Raw genomic sequence first — 27,495 nt, 5'->3', positions numbered from 1 at the left:
AGAAGCCCTGAAGAGGGAGAGCCCACCCCGGCCACAGGCTGGCAGAAAGGTCGGGCAGAGCCAGGCCTTGGCACGGGTGGGGGCCTGGAAGGGCACGGAGAGGAGAGATTGGAAGGTGGCACAAGGACCTGGCAGTTGGCATGAGGGTGCCCTCCACGGGGCCCGCCCAATGAACGTAATACATCAGAAGGACACGGCCGCAGATCTCAAGTGGGCGGCTGGATGGCTATCTGACAGTTCTTCCTAAGAAACATGGCAGGGAAGGTGCGGCACAATGGGCTCAAGGAAAGGCTCGAGAGCTTCTCCCGCCATCGTCCCACAGACCTCGACTCTGTAAGCTGGGCACAAGAGAGGGAGGCAGGAAGGAAGGGGGCCTCCCATCCCCACGGAGGGACCAACCCAGGCCTTAAGGGCCAGAAGTGAGAGCACGGGAAGGAGCAGGTCAGCAGGAGCCTGGCTGGAAGCAAGAGGAAGGGGGCACGAGGAGAGGACGGGGACTGGGGGGGGAAGGGGAGGGGTTAAGAAGGGACAGAGATTTCTAGAGCCCCCTGCTGGCCGTGGTCTCTCTTGCTTTCACTTGGAGTTTCAGCCCATCCCCTACAGTAAGTTAACTGGGGGGTGGGGGGTGTGGGGGGTTGGGAGGATGTGGATTTCTTTTCAGAACTCTTTATGGGAGAGTCTGCACGATGCAAATTTATGGAGAGTAAGAACTATCCGGACATGGCGGGGTCCTGCCCTGGAGGCCAGAGGAAGTGGGCCCCAGCAGGGGGTAACGGAGGGCTGGTGGGGGGGGGAGGGAGAGGAGAAAATGCAAATTAAAGGACAGCAGGAGAACCCGGGTGACCAGAGAGGGCCCCAGTTAGCGGCGGACTTGGAGAACCTCGAAGCACAGTGGCTTCCTCTGAGAGAGATCCGAAGCTGGGGGAAGGGCCCGCACTCCCATGGCGGCCACAGCCGGAGACGGAGGAACAGGTGAAGGGAAAAGGCGGGCACGTCACGAGACAAGATCAGACCCGGGAACAAGGAGTGAGGGAAGCCACTGGAGGAGGAAAGAGCCGGAAGAGGGAGCGCAGGCCAGAGCTGGAGGCCGGGCTACAGGAAAGAGCAAGGCCTCCAGAAGCAGGAGTCACTGACACTGACTGGTGAGCTGTGCAACCACTGGGGTCCCATTCGAACCCTCTGGACCTCAGTTTCCTCATCCGTGAAATGGGACAAACACAATGCACAGAATCTCAGAGTTTGCAGAACCCCGGGAAGCCCCACTGGAAGGAGCCTCCTCTTCCGCCACACCTGGCCTTGAGCTGGACTTGTGCAGCCGCCCTTCTGGACCCCAAAGGAGGAGCTGACATTTATCCCAGCAGCATGTGATCAGCCATCCTGCCCCAACCGGGCGGAACGTGCTGGAACGCGCGCTCTGCTGCCCCGGTCCCGTCGCTAGGTTCTCTCCCAAGCATTTTTCAGACGTGAACCCCGCATTGCTGCTCAATGTGGCCTAGTTCTAGGACCGAGCTCCCGGGTGCTCTAGGATGACTTTGGAAGCCTCCCCACCTGCTCCCTCTGCAGGTCTAAAATTTGCTCCCAGGGAAAGGGCCGGGGGTGGGGGCCCAGTCCCGCCCCTGCCTCGTCTTTGGCCACCAACAGTTCCCGAGCGGCCAACGGTTGGGGAAGCTGCCAGCCATGGGAAGGGGGGTGCGGTGAACAAAGGGTGCAGGGCCGCAGAAGAGCTGGGCGTCAGGTCCCCTACTTTCTAGGCAGATGGCCAAGGCCAAATGACCTCTCGAGGCCCTGCTCTCCTCATCGTGTACCCACAGAGATGCTGTGGAGTGGAGAGTCAGAGATGGGCACGACGGGAGCCAGAGACATTAAAGAAAGGGTTTCCATCTCGGTCACTTGCGCCCCAATCCCTGAACACAGCCAACCTCAGACACTCTCCTGTGAGCTTCACTGGTCCAGCCTTCGGGGTTCGGGGCGTCCTGCCATGGTCCGGAGGCATAGCAGAGGCCTAAGGGGATGTACTTCAGGCAGGTGTGCCCAAATTCAAGAGGCTGGGCATTGGCTGCCAGCTGCTGCTAGCAGAAGGGCCAGGGGATTGTTTTCTCCCCAATTAGCAGCCATTTAAAAAGATGGATGCCGTCTGTGTCAGAAGAAAGGGAACAGACGGAGATCTCTGATCCTTGGAGCAGAGCTGCTTTCAAGGAAATAAGGGGCATCTCCAGAGAAAGGGGGCAACAGTGGCAGAAAGACCTGCTCGGACAAGGAAGAATCGAGGTGTCTCCTCTTCCCACCTCGGAAGCCTTCTCTGCCCCAGGGGGCTCCTTCCTCTCTGGGATCAGACAATCCCTATTCACCAAGGAGCTTCCTCTTGGGAATGGCCAAGAGGGGAACATTAGCTCTCTCCAAAGCCGACCCTCATTCATCATCTCCCCCTTTGGGGTTTAGAAGGCTCAGCCAGAACGCCGTTTGGGGGAGCCATCTTCTCAGAGAGCGGAAGAACCTCAGAATATTCCAGAGCCGTCATGACGGTTTCTCCCCCCAGAACACAAAGGCCCCAAAGATGGGCTTTCTTCTGCCGACACCTTGTGGTCGGCATCGAGGTCCAGGAGGACAAAGAACCGGAAAGGTGCTTGGCCACTGGGCACTTGGGGAAGCTGGGGAGCAAGCAAGAAGTTCCCTGGGGAGAGGAGGAAGGACGGGCGCTGCCCAGACGTGACAAGGGCGCTCTGCGAGGTGCACACTCACTGCTCCCTCGGACTCATCTCATTGCCAGCCCCCACCTGCCCCCTTCCATCCGGCCTCCACGATCTCCCAAATACCCTTCCAATAAACCTGGTACTCGGGTCCCTCCTCTCGTCACAGACCCGGGCTAGATCCTGCTCTCGACACCGCCCCACTCCAGCTAGCAGGCTCACTCCCCCGATCACTGAGAACACGGCTCCGGATGCCTCCCAGCGGGCCCCAGTCACATACAGGAGCGCTCTTAGCCCATCTCTCCTGGAGGAGCCATCCACAAGAGGTACTTCCACTGCCTCTCCTCTCACCTGCTGCCCTCGCCTGTTCTCAGGGACCACTTAGCCACCAAATCCAATGGCCCTTTCTCCTCTGGGCACCACGGTCCATCGCTGTCTCTCCGAGATCTCTCTCCTCGTCCTTCTCCCACCTGTCTGACCTTGGCTCCTCCTCCGGGTCATGCGCCATCCTGGGCCCTCTGCTCTTCATCTGTCCTACGTCCCCTGGTGATCTCATTGGCTGCCATGTTCCAAATGATCATGTCTATGCAGATGACCCTCAAATCCCCACGTCTAGCTCTAATCACTCTGCGGACCTCCTCTCTTTCATCTCCACGTCAGTGTCCGGTAGACATTTTAAGTCAAAATACCCCAAACTTCGTGTTTCCCCCCCATCATTTCCACCTTCTGATTTCTTCTACCTGCCTCCTCCTCCTCCCTGACAGCTCATGTCCCACCCCATCTCTGGCCATCCTCAAGTCAGCCGTCACAGCGATCTCGATCTGTTACCTAGTGTCCCAACTTAGCCCCCTTCTACCTCTCCTGGAGCTTGCCACCTTAATGCCTCCTAGGTCCCCTCCAACCCAGGAGCACTGGCCTCTGCCAATGAACCCGAGGCGCCACTCCTGAGCTTTCTTCCCACGGCTTCCCCTTCGGTTCTCTTGTGTGTACCCTCCTTCTGACTGCGAGCTCCTGGAGAAGAGGGCCAGGTTTCGGCCTCTTTCCATCCCAAGGACTTAGCCATCCTGGAACAGAACAGGCGCTTCCTAAGAGCTACCTGACTAACTACTGAGTGAAGAGAGGATCAAGATCCCGCCTCACCTGGCTCCCTCACACCTTGAATGGCTCCCTCATTCCTTCAGGCCTCCAGCCTGGGCCCTGAAGCTGCCGAAAAGCCACGGTTTTCCCCAGGGCCCACCCGGGAGCAGCAGTTACTGTCTGTCTGTCCTTGTCTCTCAGACGACTGGCAGCTCCTTAGGGGAAGGGCTGGCACCCTTTTTATCTGTTTCCTGGGCACTAAGCACTACATCTTGCACAAAGGGCGAAGAGCATCAATGTTCCTCTCAGAACGGAGGGAAGAAAATGGGCAAAGTTGGCTTGGAGAGTCTGAGGGGCTCAGAGGAATCGGGGGACAGGCCATGACTCAGCAGAAAAGTCCCCGAGGTCTGGGGCCCCAATGATCACGACAGCGAAGACTGCGATTTCTAATGCTATGGTCGGTGTGGTTGTGTCTGGCTCTCCATGAGCCCACCTGAGGACTGCCCCAAGACCCTGGAGGGACTGGCCATCTGACAGATGAGGAAACTGAGGCAAACAGGGTAAAGTGACTGGCGCTAAGAAGTATCTGAGGTACGATTTGAGGCCAGGAAGATGTAATCTTTCTGATTTCAGGTCTGGCACTCTATCCACTGAGCCATCTAGCTGCCCTCAATTCATAAGTATATTGGTCCAAAGATGGAACTGGAAGCCTGATGAAGTAGCGAGTGCCCTGCCCATGAAAAAGCCGGATGGTCCATGTGTCAGGGATACCACGAAGCAGGGCAAAGGTCGAATGAGGGGCTCTTAATGTCCTCTGTGTCACGATCTCACTGCAAGTCTGGGAAAGCCTTAGGGGCCCCTTCTCAAAAAGCTTTAAAGCATGGAAAATAGTTTATGGAATTACAAAGAAAACCAATTACTGTGAGATAGAGTTAGCGATATGGTCCCTAGGTCCCTTCTTCCAGCTCAGGAGTCAAACATTTGGACACATGAAGAGCAGAGGGAATGGCCGAGGGGCAGGATGGGAAGCAGGGATGCCCCGCGTGGTTTCCTTTAAACTGTTAGCAGTCAGTCACAGGAGACGAGCCCGGAACCCTCCCGGCCGGGCAGATGGGCACAGAGGCCGGGCACCTGCTAAGGCTGAGCCCGCCTGGCCAGACACCCCGCAGAAGGTTGGGCTTGTGGTTTCCCTAGTGCCGGCTGAGGAAGGCCCGATGCCAAGGCCAGCAGCACCGGAGAGCCGGCCGGTCTGTGGCCCACGGGTCGACTCTTACTGAACCGGGGCCGGATTTCTTTCCAGTCCGAGTGGGAGGCCCTCCCGGAGCTCGTGGCCCTGGCAAAGGCTTGGAGATGGGCTCTCCTCATCCTCAGCTGGGACACAGGGATCACCCACTGGCCCGGCCCCTCTCCACAGGGGGCTTATGAGGGGAGGAGCCCAAGAATCGTGGGCTGTTGCGGCCCTGTCAACACTGACGGTCAGCAGGCTAACCAAGCGCAAAGCCAGGCCCTGCCTGTGGCCCTCCCGGCATTTACTCAGGTTTCCCTGCAGGCAACAGGGTGGAAGACATGCTTCTAACAAAGAGGCATGTGGCTTCTCAGTGGGGGAAGGGAGAAGGAAAGAATCTGGAAAGTTTTAAAAACAAATGTAAAAATTGTTATATGTGTAACTGGGGAAAATAAAACAAGGAAAGGGGATGAAGGATTTCAGGCTGTGCAGGCCTTGGCTCAGCCAGTGAAACGAGCAGGAGACAGTCTGCAGGCCCCTGACTTCTCATGCCCCGGGCGCCACGCCAGGCTGGAGGGGAGGAGCTCGGTCTCCAGGCCCTCGTCTCCCGGGGGCTCCCAACACACCCAGTTTTACTTTAAACAACATGAGCCCCAAAGACGAATCTACGGGAATGTTACAGCTCAAATTCTGGGGACTAAGGAAGGCTCAGTGATTCCGAAACGCCCGCCAGAGGTCCCGGGTCACTCGGTGCTGGAGCGGGAGGCCCTGGGGAACTCGGAGTCCTCCCCTCCAACTCGCTCACAGCGAGGGAGGGCTGGCATGGTGACGTCACCAGCAGAGCTGGCACGATCGGTCAGCTGACCCCGGCTCAAGCCTCGCTCCATCCACGGAGCAGACTGCTAACCGAGCTCCGGGGCCACTGCTTGGGCCAGCGCCAGTTCAGGGACAAAGAGGCCAACCTTGGAGGCCAAAATAGGAAACGGCCTCTTTGCCATCATCCACAGCAGGCTCTGGGGAAGCATCTGCATGTGCCAGTCGCCGTGAGAGGCAAAGAACGGCCCCTGCCTCGGAGGAGCTCCCGGGCCAGCGGAGGGAGACAAGCAGCTCAGGACCAGAGAGAGGGGACTAGCTCCTGAGGGAAGGCCTTGGGGGGAAGCCCACAGCCCTTCTGTACTTGGCCGGTCGGCCGGGAGGCCTGGCTTCACCTGCCATTCCCGTGGGAGTCAAGATGCCCGGGAGAGGGAAGACCAGGAAGAAATGGCACAAGTGCCCGGGGCCTCCATCACTTCCTGGGGTACCACCAGAGTCAGGCCTCTCCCCCTTCAATATTCTTGGTCTATACCAGATGTAAATAAAGTGGGTGCAAAATCCCCACTGTGGTCCGGCCAGATTAAAGTGTAATGAGTGTAATGAGGGGTGCTAAGCCCCTATGTGACAGTGGGGCCCTCCTTCTACTCCACGCGACACCGGGGCCTGGGCCACTCGGTGCCCGCATCCCGGCCGGCACGTTGGAGGGAGGGGGCCCACGGAGGAACTGAGCTGCTCTTACCTTGGTCAGTTTTGGTTGCTGGCTTCCAGTTTTCAGCACTAATGACCGGCAGACAGACCTGCCCTTTTTCATCGATGTTCGGGTGGTAAATCTTTGTTTTAAAAGTGATCTTAGGTGGTTTGAATGGATACTCTGCTGGGAAGTTGATTTCGATTCTGAAGGCTCCCTTGTCATACGGAGGGTTGTCCTGTGAAGAGAGACAGAGAGAATGAGGGAGCGGCCGGCCGCCAGACTCCACCCGACGGAGCTGACACGTGGGTGACAGGGGGACTTGAACCTGCCAGTGGGGAAGGCTTGGATGAAGGCGCTTTGAAAGCCAAACATTAAATAATTCAAAGGCAGCTACTTCATAGAAACCCACACTCACTGCCAGATCTCCGCCATCACGAGGCTCAAAGCGAAGTGGTGGAGCCACGGAAACAAGATCTCTGATTTTCCAAGTGTTTTCAAAACCAAGAGAGCAAGTGTTTGAGGGCAGGGGCTTCTGAGCAGTGCCAACTCTCTCCAGAAGATGCGCCGGCTCTCCCTGGCCAGAAGTTCACTGCCAAATACTTGCAGACCACCCGCTTGCAGCACTAGCCAGAGTGGATGGCGCTCCCGGGTGCAAGACCTCTGGGGTTTGCTGAGAGCTTTGGGACGAGCACCCGAGGAGGCAGGGCCCTCCCAGGCCCACGTCCATCCCTTCTGTTGCCGGCCCCCGGTCCCAGTACTAGGCCCCCACAACTGGGTCCTATTTCATGAATGGAGATCATTATGAACTTGAGCGGTCAAAACCAAGACAAGGAAAGTGGGGTGCCAAAAGCAAATGCCCTGTGTCTGTCACATAGTTAGTGAGCACTGCAGCCAGCACCCAAGCCCCAGCTTTTTTTCGAGGACCCCATCTTGCTGCCCTTATGCTCTGGCTTCCTAGTAAAGACTGGCTCTAATAACTCCACAGACACAACAGGACCCCAGGGGATATGGGTAGCCCGTGCTGGGGCCATCAGCTTTCCCCTCCCAACATGGGAACTCCCCTGAGAACCATTTTTCCCTCCTTCGGCCCGTGAGATTGGATGCCAACTGCTTTCTTTAAGGCATCCACCATCATGATCGTCCCATCTGGGAGAGTCTCCTCTCAGGGAGCACAGCTCAAAAGGAAGAACCCCGAACCCCAAGTTGGAACGTCCTGCAGTATCTGAAGGGCTGGCTCTGGGTTTGTTGTTACACCCGGCCCCGGGGGCTAGAACCAGGAACGTGGGGAGAAAGTTCCCAAGAGGCAGATTTAGGCTTGAAGTCGGGCAACACTTTCTAACAATTAGCATCAGCCCAGAGGGAAGCGGACTGTCCCAAGGAGATGCTAGGCTTAAAGCCTCATGATCATCATCTTGTTAATAACCACAATGTTAATCATAATTCCAAGAGTTTATTTAGTGCTTTATGGTTTACAGCTTTACAGATGAGGCAACTTGAGGCATAGAGTTAATGAAGCACCTCCCCCAGGGTCACCTAACTAACAGGTGTCTGAGGCCAGATTATGCTGGGTCTTTCTGTCTCCAGGTCCAGTGCTCCATCCACCCAACTTGGGAAGAAAGAAGGCTGGGTGACAAGGATATTGTCAGGGGGACGGGCTAACGGCTTCTGAGGACCCTTCCATCTCCGATTCGGTACGCCTGAGCATTTCCACTGGGTGAAGACATGGGGCAAGTCCTGTTCCCTCTCAGGATACCTGACTCCCATCTGTGAAAAGCCACCCTAAGGTCTCATCCAGCCCTCAGTCGCACACTCCCCTGCCTTGCTGTCTCTGAGAAAAAGCCAGAGGCTTGCAGCAGGTCTCCTCGGTTTTTCTGTGCCATCATTAAAGACAGCAAGCGGGGAAGACAAAATCCTAAGAACTCTTAAAAGCCTCGAGAGTTCTTCGAGCATTCGTGAATAAACTATCAGAGAGTAAAGCACAGTGTCGACGGAACAGTGTACTGCTGTGATAACACACAGAAGACACCTCACTCTGCATCTTGGATCCCGTTTCCAAAGTCCAAATTCCCGATTACGGGCCCAGATCCCTCTCCCGCTTTGGGGCGTCAGCGTGCGCCAGCGGCCAGGTCTGTCACCTGCCGAAAACCTGCAGGTGCTCTCTCACATCAAGGCGACAAGTCCACTACGTCCGGGCCTGGCTGGCCCGGGCTCTCACCCAAGGGAGCCCGGAGCACAGAAATGGCCTGTGGGGCCCAAGTCACCTGATGTAGCCTCAGGTTCTGCCATAAAAAAACCACTGAACTAGATGAATAAGCTCTGGCTGACCAGGTCACTGCTCGTCTCATAATCTTTCTGCTAAATGAAATGCCAATTCTTGGTGACGGCAATGAAGGCCCTCCACAGTCCGGCACCATCCTACTTTTCCGGCTTTACGGTGACGTTACTTTCGTATAGGAAAGGAAAGAAAGGGCACAAGCATTTATTAAGGCCTCACTAGGTTCCAGGCACTGTTATGTAAACTGGTCCCCATTTCATAATTGAGGAAACTAAGGCATGACTTGCCAAAGCCAGAGCCGGTCTGGAGGCCACACAGGAACCCAGGGCTTCTCGCACCCAAGGCCGGCAGCTCCTTAGCTAGCTGCCTCTAAGGCAAACCGGACCATCTGGTTCCCCTGATCTAGACGTCATGCAATAGCCCCCCTCCAAGCCTTTGCTCGCCATTTCCCATGCCCACGGCACATTGATGGAGCAAATGTTTCCACACGGTCCCATTTCCAGATTCCCCTCTCCACCTCCAAAGTTAGTCATGACCTTTCTCCCTCTGACTCAGAATATACAGGAACAGCCCCAGCAGAGTTCTGAGCTAAATGACAAATGGGAGGAGCAAGGCCACGTACAGCTGTGGTCTGAGGGGCTAAAAAGAGACGATCTGAGCTCAGCCAGGAGGGGAAAGCAGGCTAAATTGGGGGGAGGGGGGGAGAGGAGGAGGGGGAATCCCCATAACTGACCAAGTTCACTTTATCTGAAAAAGATAAAGGGGAACTGAGACACACACTCACCCACACCCACAAACACCCCTATTTGGGTAGAACAGTATCAACGAGGGAGGATAATGCCAGGAAACAGTCACAAGTAAACTTTCTGACCTGACGGGTGGATTAAGAAGAAAAAAGGGAAAACACGATGTCTATCTATGGAGGAATGGCTGAACCAACTGGAGAATACAATGGTAGATGGGCAATAGAATGGGTATGGCACACAGCCACCAAAATGATGGGGAAAAAAGCTAGCAGGGAATCCTGGGCAGTATTGACCGAGATAAAAAAAAAGGACAAGGAGGGAGCAATTCATACAAAGACAAGGAAAGTTGAAGCCCAAAGCCTGTGACTCCCCTCCCGAAACAGGGGGAAGGAACCCCAGGTAGACAGAGACACATACGTTTGGACACGGCCACCTCCTGAACTCTACTTGCTTCCTCTAGTTTTTCTCTTTTTTTGGGTTTTAAATTAGGGATGGGGGAGGGAGATGTTATCCAGATGATCATGCCAAAGGAGAGAGACTGTAAGAGACAGAGCCAGAAAAACAGATGGCACCAAAATGTTTCTCTTTCCTCTTGAAAAGGAAACAGAGGAAGTTCAGAAGGAGCACAAACAAACAGGACAGTTTTGAAAACAAGAGATCTAAATGCATTAAAAAAAAAAAAAAAAAAAAAAAAGCAGATTGCAGGGGCAGTAGGTGGCGCAGTGGGCAGAGAACCAGCCCTGAAGTCAGGAGGACCCGAGTTTAAATCTAGTCTCAGACACGTAAGACTTCCTGGCTGTGTGACCCTGGGCAAGTCACTTAACCCTAATTGCTTCAGCCCCCCCCCAAAAAAAATAAAAGTCGCTCATAAGACACAATAATAAATGATAATAGTAATTTACTGTTTGATGAACCTATAGACTCTAGCTTCTGGGATAAGAACTCACTATTTGATAAGTTCCAGCTAGAGAACGCTGGAAAAAAATAGGGCAGAAACTAGGTGGAGGCCAACATCTCGCACCCTATACCAAGTTAATATCAATATGGGTTCACAAATTAGACATAAAGGGTGACACCATAAGCTAAATGGGAGAGCAAGAGACAGTTTATCTGGCAGATCTTTGGAGAAGGAAGGAATTTATGGCCAAAGAGAGAACATTATGAAACACACAATGGATGATTTTGATTATATTAAATTAAAAAGGTTTTACACACACACAAAAAAAATAGCCATGATTAGAAGGGGAGCACAAAGTTGAGAAACAATTTTTACACAGTGTTTCTGATAAAGGCTCGTTTCCAAAATGTAGAGAGAACTAAGCCAAATTGATAAGAACACAAGTCATTTCCCAACTGGTAAATGGTCAAAGGATATGAGCAGACAATTTTCAGACAAAGAAATTAAAACCATCTCTATATGAAAAAGAAAGTCTAAATGACTGATGATGAGAGAAATGCAAATTAAGACAACTCTGAGATACCCTCACACTTATCAGACTGGCTAAAATGACAGGGAAAGATAATGATGAATGTTGGAGGGATGCGGGAAAACTGGGACACTGATACGTTGCCGGAGTCATGAAACAATCTGAGTAGTCTGGAGAGCGATTTGGAGCTGTTGGAAATTATCTTTACATGGATCTGGAAAAAGAAAATACGACTGAGAAAAGAAGAGGAAGTATTCTCAATGAACCCGTAACTGGTTCGAATTCTAATCTACGATACTAATTTCCAATAAGAAACATAACCAATAACTAATAAAGCAGGACTCCAGCTTTCTAGTATCATGACACTGTCAAATGTGTAACAATAACTGAGGGCCCCTCTCCCCAGAGAGTTTCCGTGTGGGTTACACTTGGTAGATTTGTGACATTAGAAATTAAAATGTCTTAGCATTAGCGTGGAAATAGTTCTGACCCCTGAAACAGTCTAGGGGAACACCCTTTGCCAGTGGCTGCTACCTGGAAATAATTTGCACATCAGGCACTAAGGGGAGAGCCAAGACAGACGGAGGAAGGGGACCAGGATGTCTGGAAGCTCACTACGTGTAACACAGAGGACTGGTTCTGCACAGTACCCGTGCGAGCCCTTGAGGTCACATGACAGACACAGAGCAAAGGGCATCTTCATGAAGGAAGTGGCACTTAAGGAGTGGAAAAATTCAGGGGACAGAGAAGCCATGAGCTCACTCCCCGTGCAGCAGCCCGACCAAAGGAACAATGGCTAACAGCCCTGCCTCTCGGAGGGGGACTGCGAGGACTGAGAGGGATTCCCCCCCCCCCAAAGGGAAGCCAAGACAGAAGCATCCCAGTGCTGTGTGCTTGTCCAGCAGAATAGGGGAGAGCCACGAGAGCCAGCCAGCTTGCCCCTGGGGGACCACAGTGATCTCTAAGGCCGGTAGGGTGTGAGTGCCGCGAAAGCACCAGCAGGGAGCAGCTTCTCCCGGTGGCTCTGCAAGCCCTTTGGTTCAGGGGCAGTCTCCCGGATTGCTGCTGCCTCTTCCTAGGTCTTGTGCTTCCTCCCTCAGTGTGGAAGTGAGAGGACTGGCTGTCTAAGGCTTCTAACTATGGGCCCAGCTCCAGGCCAGAGGAAATGCTCAGTGAATCCCGTTTCACTCCTTCCCTGCAACGCCCCCACATGCTCCCTATTCCCCCTGGGAAGACACAGAAGTCCTCTTGTCCACAGGCAGCACATCACCGGCCTAAGCCCTCTGTAATGCTGCCTCCCGACATGGCCGCTATCAAGGGCCATGGGAGCTTTTGGCAGGGAGGAACGGCCCCAGGACCTGGCCAGCAGCATCACAGGCAGAGGGGCCCACTTCCCTCCAATCAACATCCTCAAACTCATTTCCCTGCTGTTTATACCAAGGACCTTTGCATTCTCCCAAGACTTGGCTGGGCAGCACCTGGAAGAGCTTCAGTGGGCCTAAGAACAGCCTTCCATGCCCCTGGGTAATGTGCTTCCTGGAGGATCCCCTCCTCCCCAGAGCCCCACTAAAAGAGGGGGCCCAGGCCAGCCAAAGCTTCACTTGGCCCAGCTGGGCCTTGCCGCGCCTGCTCCCTTCCCCTCTCAGGCCCTACTCTTCAGCTTCCTTTTGTGTCGTCCTTTTTGGCCCTGTGTGGTCTGACATCATCGCCAACATCTTAGAAGGCGGTGGAGATGGTGGTTTGCCATGAAGGCGAAAGAAAAGGGGAGGATTTGGGAACCAGGCCGGAGAAGTCAGGGGTGCGAGGACCCGGGAACCAGGCCGGAGAAGTCAGGAGAGGACCTGGGAACTAGCCGGAGAAGTCAGGAGAGGACCTGGGAACTTGGCCGGAGGAGTCAGGGGTCTGAGGACCTGGGAACCAGGCTGGAGAAGTCAGAGGAGGACATGCGCATTTCTGCTGAGCTCTCCCAAGTCTGCCCTCCAAACAACTTAAAATTGTCTCCAGGTGAATTCTGAGAAAGGTTCCATCCCCGCCACCAAGTGACAGCACTTCTTTGTCCAGTTCTGGTCAGCTTTCAGGATGCTCAGAAAGGCCGGCCTGGTGACAGGAGCGGTAATGGTGGCGCAAATAGCCCTCGATCAACAAGGTCTTGGGCAGGGCCTCTGCCCTGGCGCTTGGGGCAGAACCAGGACCAAAACCAGGGCCGTTACTGTTACTCAGGGTGGAGGGAGCAGTTCCAGTCTGTGGCCACAAGGGGGCAGAGGCCCTCCCTGGGTAAGAACCAGAGCCCAGAGCAGGAGAACAGCAGCCAAACCTACAGGCCTCAATCTAGCCTTCCGGATATAACAGAACGTCTAAAAGCAAGAAATGAGCTGGAAAAATGAACAACAACAAAAATAAGGAAGCTAAAAAAAAAAAAAAAAAAAGCTAAGATGATAACAGGAAAACATCTACAAGTAAAACCTCAAAGAAAAGAGTAAAAATCAATCATTTACAGGCAAGCAATTAAAGGAAAGTGCCGATCCTGGCCGGCAGCCCCTTCATCGAACTTTTTGCTACGTTCTTTCCTGTTAAATTCTTATCCGATTCAAATGCCACAGCTTTTTTCTATTTTTCAAACAACAGCCTTTTATTTTCAAAATGCACGCCAAGATAGTTCTCAACGTTCACTTTTGCAAAACCTTGTGTCCCAAATATTTCTCCCTCTCGCTTTCCCCAACAAGAATATATGTTAAACACATACAATTCTTCTGTACATATTTCCACAATTATACTGCACAAGAAAAATCAGATCAAAAAGGAAAAAAAAGGAAGTAAAGAACAATAAAAAAGGTGAAAATGCTATGTTGTGAACCACCCTCAGTTCTCACAGTCCTCTCTCTGGATGCAGACGGCTCTCTCCAAAACAAGACCATTGGAACTGGCCTCAACCATCTCATTGTTGAAAAGAACCACTTCCGTCAGAATGATCCTCATACAGTACTGTTGTTGAAGTGTATGATGATCTCCTGGTCCTGCTCATATCACTTAGTATCATTTCCTGTCACTCCAGGCCTTTCTAAAATCATCCTGCTGATCATTTCTTACAGAAAAGTAATATTCCATAACATTCATATACCACAATTTACCCAACGATTCTCCAATTGAGTTTCTCAGTTTCCAGGTTCTTGCCATTACAAACAGGGCTGCCACAAACATTTTTTGCACATGGGGATCCTTTCCCTCCTTTATGATCTCATGGGGATACAGGCCCAGTAGAAACACTGCTGGATTAAAGGATATGCACAATTTGACAGCCCTTTGGGCAAGTTCCAGATTCCCCTCAGAATGGATCAGTTCACAATTTCACCCACAATGTATGTGTCCCAGTTTTCCCACACCCCCTCCAACATGAACCATTATCTTTTCCCATCATCTTAGCCAATCTGAGAGGTATGTAGTGGTACTTCAAAATTGTCTTAATCTACATTTCTCTAATCAGCAGTGATTCAGAGCATTTTTTCATATGATTAGAAATGGGTGTAATTTCTTTGTCTGAAAATTGTCTCAAATCTTTTGGCCACTTATCAACTGGAGAAGGGTTTGTATTCTTATAAATTTCAGTCAATTCTCTCTATATTTTAGAATCTTTATAATTTATAAACTTTTACCAGAACCCTTGGATGTAAACATTTTCCCCCAGTTTTCTGCTTTCCTTCTCTTGGCTACATTGATTTTCTTTGTGTAAAACTTTTTCAATTTAATATCAAAATGAACTATTTTGCATTTCATAATGTTCTCTAGTTCTTTGGCCATAAATTCCTCCTTCCTTCTCCACAAATCTAAGAGGTAGACTATCTCTTGTTCTCCTAATTTGCTTATAGCATTATTCTTTCTGTCTAAATCATGAACTCAATCTGACTTTATCTCGGTATGGGGTACTGGGTATTGGGCAGTGCCTAATTTCTGCCATACTATTTTCCAATTCCCAGCAATTTTTGGCAAGCAGTGAGTTTTTATCCCAGAAGCTGGAGTCTCCAGGTTTCTCAAGATACTAGATAATTGCAGTCATTGACTATTGTGTCTTGTGAATCAAACCTATTCCACTGAGCAACTATGCTATTTCTTAGCCAGCAGCAAATGGTTCTGATGACCGCTGTCACATCCTTCATGAAGTTTTTCCATATTGGTGCTAATGAATTTCCCATTTAGACTTCACTGCGGCCTTTGTTTTGCTCTTTCTGGGCAAGTATTCTAGTTAGCTAGCCGAGTTCTGGTATATCGTAGAACCAAAGAGCAAAGGAGAAATTGAAAGAATTCATCAATCATGTCCTGGAAAAGATCCCTAAGAAAAAACTCCCAGGAACACTAGATCCAAGTTCCAGCGCTCTTGAATCGAGAAGAAAATACTCTAAGCAGCCACAAAGAAACAATCTAACTACTACGGACCCACAGTCAGGATGACCCAATATTTACCAGCTTCCATGGTTAATGGAGCAGAGAGTTCAGATATTCTGGAAGGCATAGAAGATGATAGGTTACAACGAAGAATAATCTACCCAGTAAAACTGAGCTTAAATCCTACAGGGGAAATAAGAGCATTTAATGAAATCAAGACTAGATCAGCACATGGACACTTAATGAAACGGAAGACTTTCAACCATTCCTGATGAAAAGACCAGAGGTGAACAGAAAATCTGACCTGCAGACAAAAGACAAGAGAAGCATAAAAAGGGCAACATGAAAGGGAAATCATAAAGAACTTAATGTAAACTATTTACATTCCAAAGTAGGAAAGATGATACATGCAACTCCGAAGTATTTCTTTAGGGCAGCTAGGAGTCTGCATAGATAGGGAACATGGGTAAGAACTTGTCGGTTTAGATCATCTGAAAAAAAAAAAGAAAAAGGAAATGTAAAGGTAAGAAAGAAGCATTTACTGGGAGTAAAGGAAAAGGAGAGGAATAGCAGGAGAGTTCAATGGAGGCAAAAACTGGAGGAGCACACAAGATGGGAACCTCACTATCATCTGGACTAGCTCAAAGAAGGAACAATAAATACACCCTCCCCCCCAGATGGGTGTAGAAATTCATCTTACCCAACAAGGGAAGTAGGAGGGGAAGGGACAAATTAAAGAAAAAGGGGTAGTAAGAGATAGATTAAAGGAGGAAATGATCAAAAGCTGACTCAACACTTAACCTCTCCTGGGGCTGGGTATACTCATTTGAAATGGCGATTAATACCTACACTAATTCGAGAATTCCTGTAAAGACAGGGCCGGTAAACTGTAAATTGCTTTAGAAAGTGAGGAATCACGCCTTTTGCATCAGAGAGATGACATAAAGTGACCGTTAACATGTCATATGAAAGAGCAGGAATCTCAGATCATGGGCAGACAGGATATTACTTCTAAAATTGAAGGGAAATTGAAAGGTAAATGAAAGTTCATAAAATCAGCTACACAAACTAGAAAATGGGGTTAGTGTGCACATGGTTACCGCTTATTTGAACTGGAGAGCTATAGCTCCACTAAGTAGCTACACTCCACTAAGCCAAAGGAAAACGCTAAGGTGATTGGGAGCTCCATTCCCAGCTGCATCTGGAGGGGGGTGAGCAAACCTAAGCAATGGCAGTGTTCAGATGGGATTTTACAGTTTGGGGGAAGAAAAGCTTTAGAAAATGTGCTGTCTCCCTGGTCCTCACTGCAAGCCAATATAATCGATGCGATTAATCTCTTCATTTTATTAATGGAAAAACTTAAAGCTGAGAGAGCTACATTTCTAGTAAGTGGCTGGAAGGCAAAGTGTGAGTTTGGGTACCCCAGATCTGTGCTGCCTGGGAACCTCATGGAGCTACAAAGGACCTCATGTCGCCTTGGAGGCTCCACAGTCCAACTGTTCCATTTTAGAGATGAGAAAATAGAAGTACTGGGAAGGTTACATGACTGCTGACTAGTCACACAGGCAGAGAGTGGGAGAGCTAGGATTTGAATCCAGGTCTTTGATCTCAAGCCCAGTGATCTTCTCACTACACTGTATAAGGCAGAGGTCAAGAGTGGAGAGGGGAGAGACCAAAGAGCGGGGCTGGCACTAGGGTGGTGGCCAGGGGGAGGGACAGGAGGCAAACAGGGCCAGTGATGGGAGGAGTGAGGGGTTGACTCAACAGATGGCACTATGGTGGCAAATTTGGATGACAGAACAATGGCGGCAAAGCTGACAAAAACAGGCAAGTTCCAAAGAGAGTAGACTTGGGGTGAGAGACATCCCTACAAATACATGCGATACAGACCCTGCCACCCTCTCCAGCTGTGCTGCCCTGCATCCCTTTCTCCCCCTTTCCAGCCAAATCCCAGAGGAAACCATTTGTCCTGGCTGCTTCTGGTCCTTGTCCCTTCGCTGAGCAGAGCCCAAGCACTGGGGCTCCCCGCTCCATCACCCAACCGGAACCGCTCTTTCCAAAGTCCCCAAAGATCTCTCTAACATCCAGCCGACAGCTGCTCTTCAGCCTCGTTCTGTGAGGAGTTACTGACTGCCCTTTTCCTCCTGGATTTTCTCCCAGCTGACACTCCCCGTCCACTCCACTGCCACTGCTGGTTGTTCTCTCCCCTTCCTCCTGCCATTTGTGGACCTTCCTCAGTGCTCCTGAACCGTCCCTCATCATTCTCCCTTTGTGACCCGATGAGCGCCATCTGATCTATAGACCCTGACCTCAGTCTCTCCAGTGAGCCTCAGGGTCGCCTCATTCACTGCACACTGGACTGAGCTGTCAGCTGCTCTAGTCACCCTGAAGAGCTGCAGGGAGCTAGTTCTCCAAAGCTATTACCTGTGTGCACCTTTTGATGCAGTGATACCACCTAAAGTAGGGCCAGAGAAAGAGAAAAGACGCACATATTCCCAAACTCTGAGGGCAGCTCTGTGGCAAGTCTGAGGAACTGGAAACTTGAGGAGACGCCCATGGCCGGAGAAGGATTCTCCAAGTGAGGGTACAGCAACGTGATGGAACGCAACTGAGTTGTAAAAAATGATGGAGATGATGAGGACACTTTCAAAACAAAACACCTGGAGCTGTATAGCAATGACTGCGGAGTGAACTCGGAGAACAACCCCCACAGTAACAACAGTGACGGAAAGACAAGTCGCTCTGGAAGACTTCGAACTCTGCTCAATGGCCAATCTCCCCTTCAGAGGACTCATGACCTCCCAAGAGAGTTAATGGAGGTCAAAACCACACCTGCCTCCAGCTGCCAGGAGCACCCGACATCACTGTGAAGCCCCCGGCTCACGCCCGGCACATAACAAATACTGTCGATGTCTGTCGATGTCGTTCAGTCTTCTCAGTCACGCCTGCCTCTGCACGACCTCTTTGGGGGTTTTCTCGGCAGGGATACCAGAGCATTCTCTTTTCTAGTTCATTTTACAGATGAGGAAACTGAGGCAAATAGGTGAAGCAGCTTGCCCAGGGGCACGCTCTTAGAAATTGTCTGGAATCAAATTTGACCTCAGGTCTTCCTGGCTCCAAGTTTGATCCTCTTATTAATTTTAACTATTTGGGGGGCAGCTAGAGAGCACTACAGTGAATAGAGCACTGGCCCTGAAGTCAGGAGGATTCGAGTACAAATCCAGTCTTAGACATTTAACATTTCCTAGCTGTGTATACCTGGACAAGTCACTTAACCCCAACTGCCACACACACACATACACACACAGAGAGAAAAAAAAATTGATATAAAAAATTAATGTTAACTACTTTTAACACTAATTAACAATGTTATTGGACATGGCCAACCAGGAATTTATTTGATTGACTCTACATGCCTGAAATAAGGGTTTGGTTTTGCTTTTTCCCCATGTTTTCCTGATTGGAGGGAGAACAAAGAGAAGGCAGATCTTCATTTGGGGAAAAAAATTAATTAAAAAATTAACAGAGAGACCTGAGATAAACTGCATGAAGTGATCCAGAACAGAACTTGGAGAACAATTTACAGAAGGATATTGTAAAGGCATAAAAACTTTGAAAAACTTCAGAATCGATCAATGGTGACAATTCCAGATTTAAAAGAGCCTTCAGAGAGGCAGTGAATTCAAGCTGCAGTACAAGGCATATATTTTCTGGACACGGCCAAATACACGAACTTGAAGGTCATCCTCATGCAGGGGCCACACTGTTCCAATTTCAGTAGATGTGCTGCGAAAGCAAGCACCAATATGATCACTCTTTTAACTTAATTATACATATTTATTGCAAGGGCTTATTATTATTTTTCTTTTTTCAATTGGAGGGTCAGGGTAGAAGAGAAAATAAATGTTTGTCAATTGAATATAAAATAACATTTTAAAAAAATTGCCTTCCTTATCAAAAATAATTTTTTAAAAATTGCTTTCTCTTTTCTGGGCCCATTGATCTCCGAAGTCTGTTCCTGTGAGGATTCAATTCCAAGAAACACATGGCAAACACTTATTCCATCATTCAATGAATGCCCAGCTGGCCGACTTGGGTTCTCAAAGGGAATAAGAGATGTTTAATAAGAAGCAGAATAACAGACAGAAATAGGAAAATGGAACAAGACTACTCTAGAGAAAGGGAGGTTAGAGTGGAAAAAGGAGAGAGAGTAGGTTATCCAGTCACTGTCCAGGAAAGCTTCAAAGGCCTTTTGATCTGGGCCTCAAAGTCAGCAGGAATGGAAATAAATCAAATTGAGAGAGAAGGGTCACTGCAGGCCGACCAAAAAAAGGACATGTGAACCAAGTGGAGATCGCGAGGGTGGGGTGTTCCTGGGGAGCAGCAAAGTCACACAGGCCGGCCTTGGCTCACTCCCCACAAGCCACTGCTCTTCTCCCCCCTAGACCAACGCTAATGACTGAGGAATGCACAGGGCCGCTGTTTCATGCAGAACTCGCTGGTGGAGCCGGATTTGGGCCAGGAGGCAGGATTCCCTGGAATTCCTCTAAAGTGCCAATGAATCCTTTTCTTCCAAAGGGAACGACCTCATCCTCTCACTGGATTGTAAAGAGCACTTGTGTCTTTGCTATTACAAGGGAGGAGCACGGGGTTCTAGGCCCACTTCAGCCACTGGATAACTTTAAGCAAACTGTTGTCTCTCCACCCTCAGAGAGGAGATGCACTTGTGAGATCAAAGATGGCTTTCTGGCTCTGACCTGAGACATTATCAAGTCAAACAAGCCTGGTCAACCAAAGTAGCAGAATTGTCAGGGGAGTGGTGCAAGGGGCAAAGAGCAGGGAGGAAGGCGCTCAAAGGCAGACTCGGGGCAAAGTGCTGCTGGGCTGGGGTGGCAGACTACGTGCAGGGGTTCAGGGTGGAAAAAACTCTCTGATACCAGGACAGGGAGAGGTTCAGGATTTCTTCCAAGGTCAGGGGATTCCAGAAAGTGGACGGGGATGGGGGATAGAGAGACATCACGAACAGACCAGTTTTAATGGAGCCAAAGGAGCTGCTGCGGGGCTCTGAGTGCGCCATTCCAGCTGGGATGAAGAAGACGCTTTCCCTTCCCCCAGAGCAGGTTGCTCTTGTCTCCTCTGCCCAACCCGTGCTGCCCCTGATGCAGAGCTCAGAGCAAGTTCTCCAGAGCAGTTTATGGTGAGCCTTCCTGCTTCAGTAGAAGCTGCTCTTTCAGGAAGGAATTTATGACCAAAGAAGAATTAGAGATCATTATTGATCACAAAATAGAAAAATTTGATTTTATCAAATTCTAAAGTTTCTGTACAAACAAAACTAATGCAAACAAGATTAGAAGGGAAACAACAAATTGAGAAAACATTTTTACAGTCAAAGGGTCTGATAAAGGCCTTATTTCCAAAATATATAGAGAATTGACTCAAATTTATAAGAAATCAAGCCATTCTCCAACTGATAAATGGTCAAAAGATATGAACAGACAATTCTTAGACAAAGAAATTGAAACTATTTCTAGCCACATGCAAAGGTGCTCCAAGTCATTATTAATCAGAGAAATGCAAATTAAGACAACTCTGAGATACCACTACACACCTGTCAGATGAATGACAGGGAAAGATAATGCAGAATGCTGGAGGGGATGTGGGAAAACCAGGTTACTGACACGTTGTTGCTGGAACTGTGAATACATCCAGCCATTCTGGAGAGCGATTTGGAACTATGCTCAAAAAGTTATCAAACTGTGCATACTCTTTGATCCAGCAGTGTTACGACTGGCTTCTATCCCAAAGAGATCTTAAAGAAGGGAAAGGGACCCGTATGTGCCAAAATGTTTGTGGCGGCCCTCTTTGTAGTGGCCAGAAACTGGAAACTGAGGGGATGCCCATCAATTGGAGCATGGCTGAATAAATTGTGGTATATGAATGTTATAGAATATTATTGTTATGTAAGAAATGATCAACAGGAAGATTTCACAAAGGCCTGGAGAGACTTACACGAACTGATGCTGAGTGAAACGAGCAGGGCCAGGAGATCATTCTGCACTTCAACAACAATACTATATAAGGATCAATTCTGATGGACCTGGCCATCTCCAGCAATAAGATGAACCAAATCAGTTCTAATGGAGCAGTAATGAACTGAACCAGCTAGACCCAGCAAAAGAACTCTGGGAGGTGACTATGAACCACTACATAGAATTCCCAATCCCTCTATTTTTGCCCACCCGCATTTTGGATTTCCTTCACAGGCTAATAGTACATAATTTCAAAGTCCAACTCTTTTTGTACAGCAAAATAACTGTTTGGACGTGTATACATATATCGTATTTCATTTATACTTTAACATGTTTAACATGTATTGGTCAACCTGCCATCTGGGGGAGGGGGTGGGGGGAAGGAGGGGAAAAGTTGGAACCAAAGGTTTGGCAATTGTCAATGCTGTAAAATTACCCGTGCATATAACTTGTAAATAAAAAGCTATAATTAAAAAAAAAAGAAGAAGAAGAAGAAGAAGAAGCTGCTCTTCCAGCTTTGAGCCAGTAACTGGAGAAGGTATGAGCAGAAGGTGGAGCTTATACAGAACCTTATCAGATAATTTTGTTTACATTACAGTAAAAAGTTCTTTGCACAAACAAAACCAAATGCAGCCAAGATTAGAAGAGAAGCAGGAAGCTGGTAAACAACTTTTATAACCAGTATTTCTGATAAAGGCCTCATTTCTAAAATACATAGAGAACACAATCAAATTTACAAGGCTACAAGTTATTCCCCAAAAGACAAATGGTCAAAAGATATAAACAATTATCAGATGAAATAAAAGCCATCTATGTAACGTGGAAAAAATACTCTAAATCACTATTGATTAGAAAAATGCAAATTAAAACAATTCTGAGATGCCACCTCATGCTTATCAGAAAGGAAAAGATCACGATAAATGTTGGAGGGAATGAGGAAAATTTGGAAACCAAAGTTGGTGGAGTCGTGAATGGATCCAGCCATTCTGGTGAGCAATTTGGAACCATGCCCAAAGAGCTAGCAAACTGTGCACACTATATGATCCAGCAGTGTATCTTCTGGGTCTATATCCCCAACAAGATCAGAAAAAAGGGAAAAGGAGCCACATGTGCAGAAATGTTTGTGGCAACCCTTTTTGCAGTGGCAAGGAACTAAAAACTGAGGGGATGCCCATCAGCTGGAGGATGCTGAATAAGCTATGGTATATGAATGTTATGGAATATTATTGTTCTATAAGAAAGGATCAGCAGAATGATTTTAGAGAGCCCTGGAGAGACTTACATGAAGTGACGATGAGTGAAATGAGAAGAACCAAGAGATCTTGTCCATACTAACAACACTATGTGATGATCAACTATGACAGACTTAGCTCTTCTCAGCAACAGTGATCCAAAACAATTCTAATAGACTCGGAATAGAAAATGTGATCTGCATCCAGAAAGAGAACTATGGAAATTGAATATGGATCAAAACATACTCTTTACAACTTTTTTCCCCCCTTGTGGTTTGTATAAGCTAGATCTTACCTTGGAGAGAAGGGAGGTTAAGGAAAGAAGGGAAAAAATTTGGAACTCAAAATCTCACAAAAATGAATGTTCAAAACTATCCTTAGATGTAATTAGAAAAACAAAATCCCATTGAATTCAGAAAAAAATCCCTTCCCCATTCTCAACGTATTTCCACATTTATCATGCTACACAAGAAAAATCAGATCAAAAAGGAAAAAAGAGAAAGAAACAAAAAGCAAGCTAACAACAATAAAAAGTAAACAATTATGTTGTGCTCCCTAGTCAGTCCCCATAATCTCTTTCTGGATGGAGATGGCTCTCTCCATCACAAGTCTATAAGAATTGGTCTGAATCATTGTTGAAAAAAGCCATGCCCATCACAACTGATCATCCCATAACCTTGTTGTTGCAGGGTTCAATGCTCTCTTGGTTCTACTCACTTTACTTAGCATCAGTTCATGTGCATCTCTACAGGCCTCAGGAAAAAAATAAATAAATAAATTGAAGGAAGTAGAATCATCAAAAATAAAATAAAATAAAAATAGTTATCAAAATAATCTGGCCTGAGAAAATACAGATTTGATTTAGTGTGGTAGCAATGGGGTTGGAAAGAGACAGGAAACACTTCATTTTAAGATGAAAATCTGACCTCATTTAAACATCAACTATTGGTTCATTTCTTCAGAAAAAGATAAAAAGAAAGAACACAGTTAAAACCTTGATTACAGTTTAAATACTCTGGCAGTTACGATAAGTGGGATGATTACAAAGGTTTCAAATAATAGAAGAGAATGTGAGAATTAATTATAAAATTACTATCAACCAGGGCCAACTGATGTTTCACATGTCTAAGTTATGTCAGTAGCAGAACATGTGTATGGAGAAAAAAGCTCTGCTATGAAATGTAGAAAACGGAAGGGAGGAAACCTACTTATGGTCCTTGCACAAACTGGCCATCTCGTCAGAGTGGGGAATCTGTTCTATAACATTTGTGCAAGAATGTTTGGGGCAGCCTTTTTTGTGGTGGCAAGAAACTGGAAACTGAGTGGATGCCCATCAGCTGGAGAATGGCTGGATAAGTTATGGTATATGAATGTTATGGAATATTGTTGTTCTATAAGAAATGATGAGCAGGATGATTTCAGAGAGGCTTGGAGAGACTTACAGGAACTGATGTTGAGTGAAATGAGCAGGACCAGGAGATCATTATATACTTCAATAACAATACTATATGAGGATCAATTCTGATGCAAGTGGCCCTCTTCAACAATGAGATGACTTAAACCAGTTCCAATTGTTCAATGATGATGAGAGCCATCTACACCCAGAGAGAAGATTGTGGGAGCTGAGTGTGGTTCACAACAGAGCATTTTCACTCTTTTTTTGTTGTTTGCTTGCATTTTATTTTGCTTCTCTTTTTTTATCTTGTGTGGCAGGATAATTGTATAAACATGTATGCCCTATATTGGATTTAACGTATATTTCTACCATGTTTAACACATATTAGATTGTTAAGGGGCAGGTCAATTCTCCGAGAGCCTCCCCAGCTGTGGATCACAGCATCTGAAGGAGCTGCAGGGCAGCCTTTGCCGACATAGGCGTTGCGGACTGGGAATGAGATAAAATGGAGGCAGAGAGAAGAGAGAGGTCACACATGCAACAACCTCTCAGTCAGAGAGGTCAGAGAACAGCAACTGCCTCTCAGTCTCCTTGTGTCACCCTCTCACGAGAGGAGATCCATTCTGGGTTGATCTCCAGCAGCCACTGTCAGGTGGCTCCCGTGTATTCCGACATTAGACTACTTGCCATTTAGGGGAGAGCATGGGGGAAAGGGAGGGGGGAATTGGAACACAGATTTTGCAAATGCTAATGTTGAAGAATTGTCCATGCATATGTTTTGAAAAATAAAAAGTTTAAAAAAAAAAAAAAAAAGGAAAAGGAAAAGGAAAATGCTTTAATAAAACAATAACAACAACAACAACAAAAACCAGAGATCTCACACTCCTTGGAGCCAATCTGCTGTCAATCAGAGCAGGCATGCTGGTTTTGCCTGTTATATCTGTTTCATTAAATAAAACAATAATTCTAAAGCATTTGGCCCAATGCCTGGCAGACAGTAAGTACTTTATAAATTCTTTTTCTTCCTTTTTTCGGGGGCGAGGGGGGAAGGGGGCGAGGTAATTAGGGTTAAGTGACTTGCCTAGGGTCACATAGCTAGGAAGTGTTACGTATCTGAGGCTGGATTTGAACTCAGGTCCTCCCGATTCCAGGGCCAGTACTTTATCCACAATAGTGCCCCCTAGCCGCTCCTACTCTATACAACTAAAATGAACCTCCCAAAAGCCTTTCATAATCCCCCTGAATTCTAATGTGGATGGTTTCCGATTTACCCTATAGATCATGTTTGCCCAATGTTGTCTCCCCGACAGCATGAATTATGCTTCCCAAAGGGAGGTTCTGCCTGTCACGATGGAGGATCAGGGCAGGGTGCAAATGGAAGTGGGATCCCACAGGCGTAAGGACAGAAAACCGCCCGTGGCATGAATTCACAGAGAAAAGAGTTCAATATGACGGCCTGTGAAAGGGAAGGCATTAGCCACTGGAGGGACAGAGGAAAAAGCTGGTGCCCAAGCAACATCTTAAGGGGAAGACAGGCTCTCTGTGACAGAGGGAAGGAGGGAACCCGTCCCAGGCGAGGGAAGAGTCGGGAATAAGCAAGAAAAGGGCCGGCAATCGGCAGAAACGGGGAGCAGTCCTGTCCAATGAATCTGGAAAATGAGTTGGAGCAGGCAGCTAAGATTCAAAAGCTCCCAGAAGAGACTTCATCCCCCCACCCCTACCCCCTTTCTTCTCTTCCCAGCCCCAGGTCTGGAATGCTCTTCCTCCTCCCTTCCACTTTCCTTCAAAGCTCAAATCAAGCACCAGCTCCAACATCGTGCCTTCTTGAGGCTCAAAGCTGGGGGAGCTGGCTAACACTGCCTGAGAGAGGCAGCATCTGAGGGTCTCGAGAGGCTAATGCCCGCAGCTCAATGTAAAATGACACTCAGAAAGGACCGATTAAAGTCTTCTTCCATTTAGTACCAAAAAATCAACTCTGGCAGAAGAAGGTGGGAGAGCCGCAGGTCAGAAAGTAGTTGTTCTGCAAAAGAGATGCTGCCGGGGCTGCTACAAGCAAACGGAACAGCTGGCACTCGGGTGGCACTCTGCCTGGCTCCTTATATCGCGCTGAAGCCTCACGGCTGCCTTTGGGCTATTTGGAGTACCCCTATTTTCAGATGAGGAAACCAAGGCAGGCAGAGGTGATATAGATGTCACCCAGGCTCAGTCAGCTGCTACAGGTCTCTGTGACCCACCTTTCTGCCAGTCACCTTGTAACGTATGGATCCCAGTGCTCTCTACATGTAAGGAGCATCCATGAGAGCCCCCAGCCTACATCTGGCACATCACTCCTCATCCTCCGTTCCTTTCCCAGGTCTCCCATTCTCCAAATGCAGCTCACGTCACTTCCAACATCCTCCTGGGCTGCCCTTCCCTGCTCCAAAAGATCAGACAGCTCTGCCCTGCTGAAAGCCTTAATGCGCACCTTCTCTCTTCTACCAGGGGTCTTGTCCCCCTCCTTCCTCCCTGAGTCTCCAGGAGACCTATGCAAGCCATCTCACTTCTGAGCAGGGCAAGAAAGAGGCGGCCCCGGAGTCCCTGCCCTGACTGTATCCCCCAGATGCTTAGTACCTGCTGCACCAACGAGGCTGAGGGGAGGGAAGGGCTCTGCTAAATCCAACCATCAGACTGACTACTAGCAAGCAATTGGAAACCAAGTCAATGTCCACAGGCCAGGGAAGGTAGCTGGCCCACAGCCGGCATGGAGACAAGGGAGCAGAGGCCACCCCGCAGAAATGGGCATCGGTCGGGCCAATGGGTGGTGACACTAAAAGGTCTGGAGCTGGAGGAGTCTCAAGGCCTCGTGCTCCAGGAGGGGAGGCCCAAGCCCAGGGGCCCCTGCAGGAAGGAGGGAGGCGGGATGAAACCCTGGCCAGTGCAGGGCAGGCAGATCTACCTCCTCTTTCTATTTCATTTCCAGCTGTCCCCCTTTATCCAAGAGAAAGCTGTTCACTGAAATTCAGGTCTTCAAAAAATAGACATTTGTTTTTGTCAACATGCTCTCTGTCTTCTTCAACACAAACTGCCCCCGAAAATGAATGGGCTACCCTGAAAGGAGTGAGCTTCCGAGGAACAAATGTTTCCAGTGAAAGCTGGATCTCCACCTGCCAAGAATACCGTCCAGGGGCTCAGCCATAGGCAAGAGCCACGCCTCTCTGCAGTCAAGTACCACAGAAGGCAAACAAGCCCAACGTCCAGGGAAGAGGAGCGCTTTCTCTAAAGAATACCGAACGTGAAGCCGGGGAAGAAGTGCCCGGGGATAGGGCAGGGGGTCCCCTTCCCAGGGAGTGAGCAGGGCTGCTTCACCAAGCCTGGGTCTTGGGCCACCCTGGGTAGGCAGGACCAGGGAAGCCCTGGATCCTTCTCAGAATCATGATTTTAAAAGTATCAGAGACAGTACAGAGAATAACAAAGAAAAACAATTACAACGAAATACAGTTGTCAAGAGCTATCCAGAATTTTTCAGAGGTTTTATCCAGCT

General features: G+C 48.7%; 1 protein-coding gene across 1 annotated transcript in view; it reads right to left on the bottom strand.

The window, feature by feature from the left end:
- UBE2L3 (ubiquitin conjugating enzyme E2 L3) overlaps positions 1-27,495 on the bottom strand; it is a 57,291-nt gene that overhangs the window by 3,345 nt on the left and 26,451 nt on the right. Inside the window, exon 3 of the mRNA XM_051973280.1 lies at positions 6,542-6,728. Within this exon, the coding sequence (XP_051829240.1) occupies positions 6,542-6,728 (187 nt within the window). The remainder of the gene's footprint in view (positions 1-6,541; positions 6,729-27,495) is intronic.

This window comes from Antechinus flavipes, chromosome 1 (assembly GCF_016432865.1).
Source record: "Antechinus flavipes isolate AdamAnt ecotype Samford, QLD, Australia chromosome 1, AdamAnt_v2, whole genome shotgun sequence".
Lineage (NCBI taxonomy): Eukaryota > Metazoa > Chordata > Mammalia > Dasyuromorphia > Dasyuridae > Antechinus > Antechinus flavipes.
The sequence above is the reverse complement of the archived record's forward strand: the minus strand, read 5'-3'. Positions and strand labels throughout refer to the sequence as shown.